This window comes from Eubalaena glacialis, chromosome 20, assembly GCF_028564815.1.
Source record: "Eubalaena glacialis isolate mEubGla1 chromosome 20, mEubGla1.1.hap2.+ XY, whole genome shotgun sequence".
NCBI lineage: Eukaryota > Metazoa > Chordata > Mammalia > Artiodactyla > Balaenidae > Eubalaena > Eubalaena glacialis.
The window spans coordinates 14,552,564-14,562,170 of record NC_083735.1 but is presented as its reverse complement, the minus strand read 5'-3'; the positions used below and the strand labels follow the sequence as shown (position 1 = coordinate 14,562,170).

General features: G+C 39.8%; 1 protein-coding gene across 3 annotated transcripts in view; it reads left to right on the top strand.

Annotated features, from left to right (window-relative positions):
- The first annotated feature begins 243 nt into the window (after positions 1–243).
- Positions 244–9,607, top strand: part of PDLIM3 (PDZ and LIM domain 3) — a 30,022-nt gene continuing 20,658 nt past the window's right edge. For all 3 annotated transcript variants that reach the window (XM_061177212.1, XM_061177213.1, XM_061177214.1), the window contains exons 1-2: positions 244–406; positions 9,223–9,374. In XM_061177212.1, coding sequence (XP_061033195.1) covers positions 314–406; positions 9,223–9,374 — 245 coding nt within the window. In that variant the 5' untranslated portion in view covers positions 244–313. The remainder of the gene's footprint in view (positions 407–9,222; positions 9,375–9,607) is intronic.

Below are 9,607 nucleotides of genomic sequence, written 5' to 3'. Positions count from 1 at the left end.
AGAGTGATGGGAGTTGTAACCCGAAGGCTCCTTCAGCGTCTGCCCAAGAAGGCTGGGAGGCTGCGCCGGCCCGGTGCGCGTCTGTAAACTCCCGCGGGTCTGGCGCGTCTCTTTCTTCCAAAGTTGGAGCTCTCCTTGGTGGGAGGAGGCGGGGAGGCGGGGAGGAGGGGAGGCCAGTGACGTCACTCGGGAGCGGGGATAAAGCTCCAAGGCCGCGGTCCGGCGAGGACACTGCCCCAGGAGCAGAGTGGGCTGTTCCGCTCGGGGACACTCGCTGCGCCCCCGTCCCAGGAAGGCCGTGCCAGGAGGCACCATGCCCCAAAACGTGGTCCTGCCGGGCCCTGCGCCCTGGGGCTTCAGACTCTCGGGGGGCATAGACTTCAACCAGCCTTTGATCATCACCAGGGTAGGTGTTTTCCGTTCTTCTGCTGCAAGTCGGGGACTCTGGCGTGCCGCGGGCCCCCCTGGAGAGAAGAGTGGCCAGCGAGGTACTGGGGTGCACTGGGTGGGGCCTCGGCTTCTGGTTCACGGTTCGAGGGAGGGCAGCACCTTGGCAAACTAGGTCTGGAGGATGCAGAGCAGCTTAGAGAATTAATCAAGTCAGTTCCAGTGGTCTCTGTCTGCAGCCTGTTGGCCTCCAGCAACTTTCCGAGGAGAGACGAACGGACGGCGTGGTTTCCCTGCGCTCAGAGAAGGCGAGGCTGCGAGGTGGGCTGCCTTCTCGCCCTCCACTCCGGGTCTCCTTTCAGTAACAAATAAGATGGGGTCCAGAGAAGGAGAGACAGTGGTGGTTGTTAGTTGGAGAGAGACAGGCAACTGAGCACTTTCCCTGTCTGGAGGAAAACTTCAGCAGGGCGCTGTTCTCAGGGCAAGACCAAGTTGGAGGCGCTCATATCAGCCCAGACAGGGACAATATCACTAATCTGGATTCCTAGGTTTCCAGGCATTTTGAATAAATATTTTCCAAAGCTGGAGCTTGGCTTAGAAATCATCATCTACAACTCAAACTACAAAGAAAATGTGTCAGATAGTTTCGTTTACCTGATGGAGAACCATCCTCAGCCTAATAACTCTGAATACTTGACCGTCAAAGTCAAGCTTCCCTTACTTAATATTCTCTAAAGTATTGTCTAATTAAGAAGAAAGAAAATGGATACTTCAGGATCTGTCGTCAGTAAATTTCTAGTTGGTCTAGTTGATTTTTTTTCCAACATGTGTTTGTCTTGACAGAAAATAATTATTATTTCAATTTTCACATATAAAGCCCATTAAACCTAATTTTAAAACATAAACTTTCAGAATATTTATACCTTTACTATGCTTTATTTTGTTCCTTACTGCTTATACTACATTTTATAAATGTATACTTCATAATCTGATATCCTCACATAGGCTTTGAACAAGGTAATACTTTTTAAATTCTGTTCTACTTACGAGTTCTAAGAACGAATGGCTTTTTAAAATATCTCAAAACATGTATCCATGGAACAGATGCATACCATGGAACATTTCAAGCTTTGTTTTACATTTTTTGAAAACATATAAACATATCTGACATGTGTTTTCATATGAGACATGAAAACTTAACATACCCCAAAAATGTTCCTAAGTAAATTAGGCAGAAAATGGTTCAGTGACCTGGGCCAAGCAATGCCTTTTATGGATTTACCAAAGGAAACAGTTCCCATTTTCTCTATGAAGAAATATTTTTAAAGTTTCTGAAGTATAGTGTTCATTTGTTTATATTAAATGAAATAAGCTTTTGAATCCTTACAAAGGATAAACCATATTTATATTAAACCTTAAAGGAATAATTTTGTCACAAAAATCCTGTCAGTGATTTATAAAAGAAATACCTTGCTATTACTGTGGAACATGTCAATATGATTAATCTTATGTTTGATATGTTGAGTTGTTGACATTATAAACAGTGTTTATTTCAAAGCAGAACTTAACATTTTGCAGTTGACTGCAGGAGCTATCGGTAAATATATTTGATCTGATGACAGTTACTGTTTGGGAAGCCAATTCCGTTTGAATTTTTAACTCATAACTAATTTGTATCACTCGTATTGACACTTGGTTCAATAACAGTGCACGAACACATATGATTATTTCATTTGACTACGGCTTTTCTCTTTAATTAATTTAACTCAAGGAGAGCAGGTGAACTAAACTGCTTTGTATTCCAGGTGTACCCAAAGCCATTCACAGAAATAGATTCTTGTTGAATAAATGAAAACATATTCACGTGAACTTTTTTGCCTTAGTGAACACCTAATTGAGAGTATTTCCACTGAAATTATAAGAATATTAAAAATCATTTGGAAAAAAGACTAAAAAATATTACACAAACATAATTATCAGTGTTGTAATTAGGTAGTAGAATAATCCTATTAATATTTTTATACTGAAAGGTAGTGAATGAGACTGTGTGTGTGTTAGTATACTCTTTTGCCTGCTATGCACTCTTCTAAGCCCTACATATGCACTCACTTAAATCTCACAATAATCCTATCGGAGTAGTAGTAGTAATATCCCTTTCTGCAGATGAGGAGAGTGAGGCTTCAAGAGATTCATTAACCTGTCGATGACCACAAGTGGCAGGACAGAATATGATGCAGGTCGACCTGACTCCAAAGCCTGAATCCTGAAGCCCACACATGTGAAAGATTCTGCTTATTGTACAGATATTTCCAAACAGGAGTTTTGTGCCATGCAACTCATCACCTGGTCCTATTGATGCTACATCTTTAAGATCTACCACTTTCCTTTTTTTCTACCACTGTCCCCAGGCAAGATTTCCTAATTTCACACCTAGCTGTTGTCTCCCCTCTCCAATTCACCCTGCATATTCTTACCAGCCATCTTTGAGATGGTTGCTGGTTGCTCCTATCTTCCCCATTCTTGAAAATCCTTCAGTGGCATCCACAGTTTATAGAGAATAAAATGTGTGGTCTTTAGCACGAAATTCATGGCTTTCACCCTCTCTCCCAGCTCAAGTTTTCAAGTTCATTTCCTCCCTCTCTTCCTCCTCTCTCCTTTCCTCCTCTCACTCCATAAATAGGTAGTGGTGCCCATACTCTGGAGCACTTATGATTTCTGTAACATGGCTTTGCTCCTGCTATCATTTTTCTCCAGAATTCTCTTCCCCACCCACTCCACTGTCCTCTGTGCCTGTGGAAACCCATTCAAATACCACTCCTCCAGCCTTCTTCCAGTAGTCATCATTTCATCCATTTAATTACTGTAGCTCTTGACCTACAACCTCTCCTTATAACATGCCTTGTACCACAGATGGTTGAGTACATCTGTATCCCACAGATTGAATGCTCCCCGCTCAGGGCAACAACTGGCAAATTTGGCAGCTGTTCAGTGCCAAGCACAGTGTCTAGTACCTCATACAGGTCACAAAATACAAATAGACACAATATGAGTGAATACATTGTTCACTTTTGACATAAATTTATTTTCATAATAGATGCAAACTGTGTCCTCAGAAGTATTCCACAATAAAGAAAAAGGAGAACTGTTTTATTGTTAATTGATTTGTCTGTTTTACATAAGTTCTTAAGCATACAAAGAAGGAAAATGCCAATGCCTGCACTTAACACCACAAAAAGTCCCATGAATGAGATATAGTCCTCAAGTCAATTAAATCACTTTTTGTCCTACAAGCAGTGCCCTCCCCTCCCTTCCTCACACTCTACAAAAGCAGATTATAGAAATGCTCCTTCGACAGTGGTCCTCTGCTCCACCCTCTGCTGGGGGCAGGGTTTACAAGGTAATTCTCTCCATCAGCTGAAATTACAATTCACAAAATTAGGACAAAGGGTCCCCACCCTACAATTGTTTACCATCCAATTAATCAGCTGGGTGAAACTTTGTATCATAAAAAACATTAGAAGTAATAAGGTAAATCAAACACCAGACAATCTCAAAAAATTTTTTGAGCCATTGGTTGTGACACGATTTGTAGGAAAGCAGTTTCTAGGCAAGGGTGTGCTCTACTTCGTGCAATATGAATTTAAGTTTCGGATGTTCAGCATGCGGCAGGGAGTTGCTATTGCAAACACCATATACAACTGGCCTAGGCATTTCACAGAATAAAGTTTAAGGTTCACATCTCTAAGCGAGCAGCTGTTTTTTTTCTGGCAAGAAGGTTCTAAGGAGTCTCTTTCTTTCTTAAATGTTTGGACCACCCAGAAGGTGGATCTACTATCACAGCGAAGTTACAGATAGTTTGTTTTCATAAATGGTCCAATTTGGAATAAAGCACAAGCTTCTTTTGTGTACACGATGTAAAACTACTGTACACATCTCATGCCACTATGTCCCTTCCCACTCAGTTCCTCTTCCCTCCCTTCTATACAGACCACACCCCGGATCAAGATCACTGTAACCAAGAATGCTATATATGGACTTGGGTACCAACATAGAAAATGTTAGTGTATTCTTAAGTTTTGTAGGCTTTAACACTGTATAGTACTTTAATATAAACTATATTTGAAATTTGAACTTTTAGAAAGAAATGTTTACAGTTGAATACAGTCTTTTTCCAGGTAGCCCTTGGTATCCTTGAGGGATTGGTTCCAGGACGCCCACTCCTCTATGCCCCCAACCCCCCCCAATGATACCAAAACCCCAGGATGTTCAAGTCTCTTATATAAAATGGTATTTGCATATAACCTAGGTACATCCTCCCCTATACTTTAAATCATCTCTAGATTATCTCTAATACCTAACACAATGTAAATGCTATGTAAATAGTTGCCAGCATGTGGCAAATTCAAGTTTTGCTTTTTGGAACTTCCTGGAATTTTTTTTCAAATATTTTCAACCCTCGGTTGGTTGAATCCTGGATGCGGAACCCATGGATTCAGAGGGGTGACTGTACTTAATTGTGTTTTGACAAAGACGTGTCTGCATGGAAGCACTGGTTCATCTGTTCCCAACATTCATACATCCCACAAGTACCTACTAAGCGCAGAAGGTATTGTATGTGGAAGGCACTGTGCGGGATACAGTCATCACTTAATGGGCTTCTACTCCCCTGAGAAGTTCATGTATCAGCAGAAGAGACATGAACACAAACAACCATGATACAACTTGTCCAGGATTCCATGAAAAAAGTATGGCCAAAGAGATGGGCGGAGCCAGGGGAGAGAGAGTACCTGCAGGGGTGGCATTTGGGGATAGTGGAGGAGCTTGAGCTAAAGAGTTAGACAGACCCACGAGGAATTTCAAATTTTCACTGGATGTGTGACCCTAAGCAAGTTTCTTCTACTTTCTGAGCAACAGTTTTCTCATCTTAAAAGATACCAATACCAACAGTATAACAACACCATAATAGTTCTCACCTGTGGCTGCACATTAGCCTCACCCAGATAAGTTGAAAAATACCCATGCCCAGGTGCTACTTGCAGAGATTCTGATTGAACTAGAAATGTAGACTGCAGCCAGGTGCTGGAGGGCTTTTGATGCCAGGTGAGGTACTGAAGTTTTATTTGTAGGCAATGGAAAACAACTGAACAATGGGATTTCTCATTATTTAGATCCACGCCCCACAGGACAGCCCTTCCGTATATACTTGTCTTGCTCCATAACTATTTCAACCATTTTTATTCTTAATACAGAAATCCCACCAGGGCGATATTCTGGACTTCCCTCATGTTTCCCACAGTTAATAGGGCATTGATAGATGCTTTACCTGTGATTTAAGTTAGTTTTTTCCAAATAAACCCAAGTAATAGGTTGATGTGAAAAACAGAAATCATCTTAAGGGACTTGTTAAAAACACAAATTCCCTAGTTCCTCTGCTACAGCTTCTGTTTCGTGATTCCAGGCATCTGGATTGGACTGGAATCTTTATGTTAAGCAAAGACGCTCGATGATCCTTCTAATCAGACAAGTTAGAAAACATGTGCTAAGTGATTGCCAGCAGTACTATTTCCAAGGATCTCTCGAATGCTTTTGACATTTGAGACCCTAATGAAACTGAAAAATAAAGAATCCACTGAAAAACTCTTTGCCTCATTTTAGCTCTCTCTTCTCATCATTTGGGAAAATGTTAAAAATAAACTGTGAGCAATAATACAAAGTAATATAAATAAACTGCAAAGAAATAATATAAAGTCATGCTGGAAAATAATACATTCTTATGATTAAACAGATAGTTTAACTTACTAAAACCAGGCCAGTTTAGTGGCCATTTGCTGATCACTAGCCTCGCTGAACTTGAGAACTAAGAAGTGAAGGATCGTGTTTTCTCCTTGTCTCTCATCCATTTCTCTACAGATTCTTTTCTTTCTTATCAACTCCTAATGTGGAGGTCCCAGGACATCAATCGCCAGGTTGAACGCAAAGTCAGAAGTTGGTTCTGGCATCACTATCGACCACTTTTCCTATTTAACTAATGAAACCGCTGGTGACACAGCTGTACAACTGCTCCCACCTTAGTGAGAAGCCACAGGTTCTCTGAAAAAGAGAAGCAGCCTTCTTTGTCCAGCCTATCTTAGAGTTGTAATGGTGAGAGTTATTAGAAAGAGCTTTGCAAATGTAATATTTTGCATAAATATAAAATAGTTATTAACTTCCATATTAACGTTGTTAATAACATTTAGTAATACTCAGTATCTAAGTTCAGCACCCCAGATATCTCCGTTTAAAATTTATATAGACAGATACACACAACCCTACCTTCCACTCATCTGAACCAGAGCTAAGAAATAATGTTAGGCTCTTCTAAACCTAGATCGAGTATTATATATAAACCACATTAAAGTATATTAGAAAAGCTAGGTGAGGTTTTAAAAGCAAACACACTGAGCCATGCTTTCTCATGTTTTAACTCAAAGAAAAGCATTTTGGTCTTAGAAGTTTAAAAATAGATGGTACTGATTTTGATGAACTATAGCTGGAGAAAATTAAAAGTTTGAAGTTATTTTTAGTCCTACAAGTCACATTGGGGATGGAAACTTTTATTCTTCTAACAGTTCTGAGTGTGGGAGAATTTCTAAATGGAAAAACATCTATGAAATGCCTCCAAAAAGCTGAGATGTAATAATCTCCAGTTGTCCTCACCCAGCCCCCATCATCTGTCCCTTCTGGAAATTATCATGATTGCTACAGTGAGGTGATCACAGACATGAAATGAGTACAATAAACATTTTAGTGATGAGACTGAAGATCTAGGACCCATGAGACTTTGTCATTTTAGCAATTTTATGCATTTATATGAATCTTGGATCTCTCTTAGAGCCACAAAGTTAAATCGAATCGATGACTAGATGAAGCAAAGAGACAAAAAATGAATTAATGACTGATCCTCAAGTTAAATGTTAGGAATGATCTAGTTTATTCCTGGAGCAGTTTGAGCTTTAAGTCAAGTTCTACATATTATTCTGATCTAAACAGTGGGAACTTGCAAAAGGAACAATGATAGGTTGACATTAATAGCCATAATCTTTGGGTATATAAGGACTAGTTATTTTTGTTTCACAAGTTCTGATTTAAATGTCCATTTCATTCATTTTTTCAAGTAATTATTCATCAATTCCAAACACTGAGTATGCACTGTGAAGCATTAGGAATATACATAATATTATAGACATCCTCAAGAACTTCCAGTTGGGAAAACAGACACTACACAAGTAAATAACAAACATGAAAGTACAAACTGTCTTCATAAAGGAAAACAACAGGGTGTAACAGTGGAGAATGATGGGGAGGGGGCTGGAGAAACTACGTCAGATGTCTGGGGAGGTCTCTCTGAGAACATGACATTTAAGCCTAAACCAAAAGGAGGAGAAGAAGCAACCGGGTGAAGAGTTGGGGGAAGCATTTCAGGAGCAAGTTAACATTGTGCACAAAGCCCAGAAGAGGGTGCAAGCTTGGCCTATTTGAGGAATTAAAAGGAAATCGGACTAGCTGTAGAGCAGTGGATTGGGAGGGGCGGGGGAGTGAGAATGGTGTGAGATGATGTTAGAGAAGTAGGCAGGGTGAGACTGGGTGAGGACTATTAGGCAGTTGTAAATAGTTGGGATTTACCCAGAAAAACTGGGAGTAGGTATAGCCATCAAAACAATCATCGCCTTTAACTGTATACTCAACACGTTTTTGTTGAAATAATTTGAAATATCTGAAATAATTTCAGATTTGCCACTTTCTAAACATTTAACAACCATATTTTTCTCATATCATTTCCCCCCATATCATTTCTCATATCATTCCCTGCCTCCCCTCCAAAAAAGAAACCCACGTGGATTTCTCGTAGACAGCATAAGGTTAGATCTTGCTTTTTTTTTTTTTTTTTTTTAACCTAGTTTGACAAACTCTGTTAAAAAACAGAACGTGATGTGTTTTTAGGCCATTTATAAATAATGTAATTACTGGTATGGTTTAATTAAAAGCTACCATCTTGTTAGTTGTTTTCTATTTGTTCCATCTATTCTTCATTCATGGAGAAGAGACTGTGAGTAGATACAAACTTCTCTTGTGTCTGCGGTTCCCACGGGTTCTAGACTCTCAATGCTTAACTCATACTTGGCCTTTAGCAATTTGTTCATAATTTTAGCTAAACTCTTCTTAACAACTAGTACATTTGGCCCCATCTTCCTCCATGCTCTGGTACAGATGAGCCCATGCTTGTCTTTCCTTGGAGACTCCCGTCTTTCCTTAGATTCCAAGCTAGTTGGTTGCCCTGCAACTTCAGCTCTCTGAAGGGTCCACAAAAAGTCATAATTTTGCATATTATCTGGCTTCTTCTTGTTAATACAAGAGTGATTCTCTTTCCAGCTTTCTATATCCCAGGTGCATTATAGGGATGCTAAAGTAGTTTCAGTTCAAATATTAAGGCTCCCCAGATGTAGTAACGTTCTATTCCCAAATAGAGAGTTCTGGGTGACAAAAAATCCTAAGAAACAAATTATTTTCTTTAAAGCAAAGAAAATATGATCCAAACAGGGAGTTATGGAAGATGTTTTAAAAGAGAATCAGAGATGTCATGATGGAGGAAATGTGGTTAGTACGAAACAAAATTATTTCACATAATGGGAAAATAGAGATAGCACAACTGATCAGTTAAGAGTTATTTTAAGTGAGATTTAATATGTCCTGCCCAGTGAAGCATTTAAAATGTTACCAAGGTGCAATGTAAACGTCGGGCACAAAACTCAAGATGCTGCAGGGTGTTGATTTTAAATGTGCGATGATTTCTTCCAGATTACTCCAGGAAGCAAGGCGGCAGCTGCCAACCTGTGTCCCGGAGATGTCATCCTGGCTATTGATGGCTTCGGTACTGAGTCCATGACTCATGCTGATGCACAGGACAGGATTAAAGCAGCAGCACACCAGCTGTGTCTCAAAATAGACAGGTGCTCTTTAATTAATGGTGTTAAAATTTGATCTGTTTTGCAGAAGAACCTGAACCAGAACTATAAATGATTTCATCTTCCCAGTGAGAAGGAGTATATCAGGACCCAGAATTTTGACTGGCTTTTTTTTAATGTATCAGCCACTTTGGTCTGTTCTTCACTGAAGTCAGTCAATCTAGTAGCTGTTAACAAAGGATTTCTAAAAAGAATCCTCTGGAATGTCATAATAATGA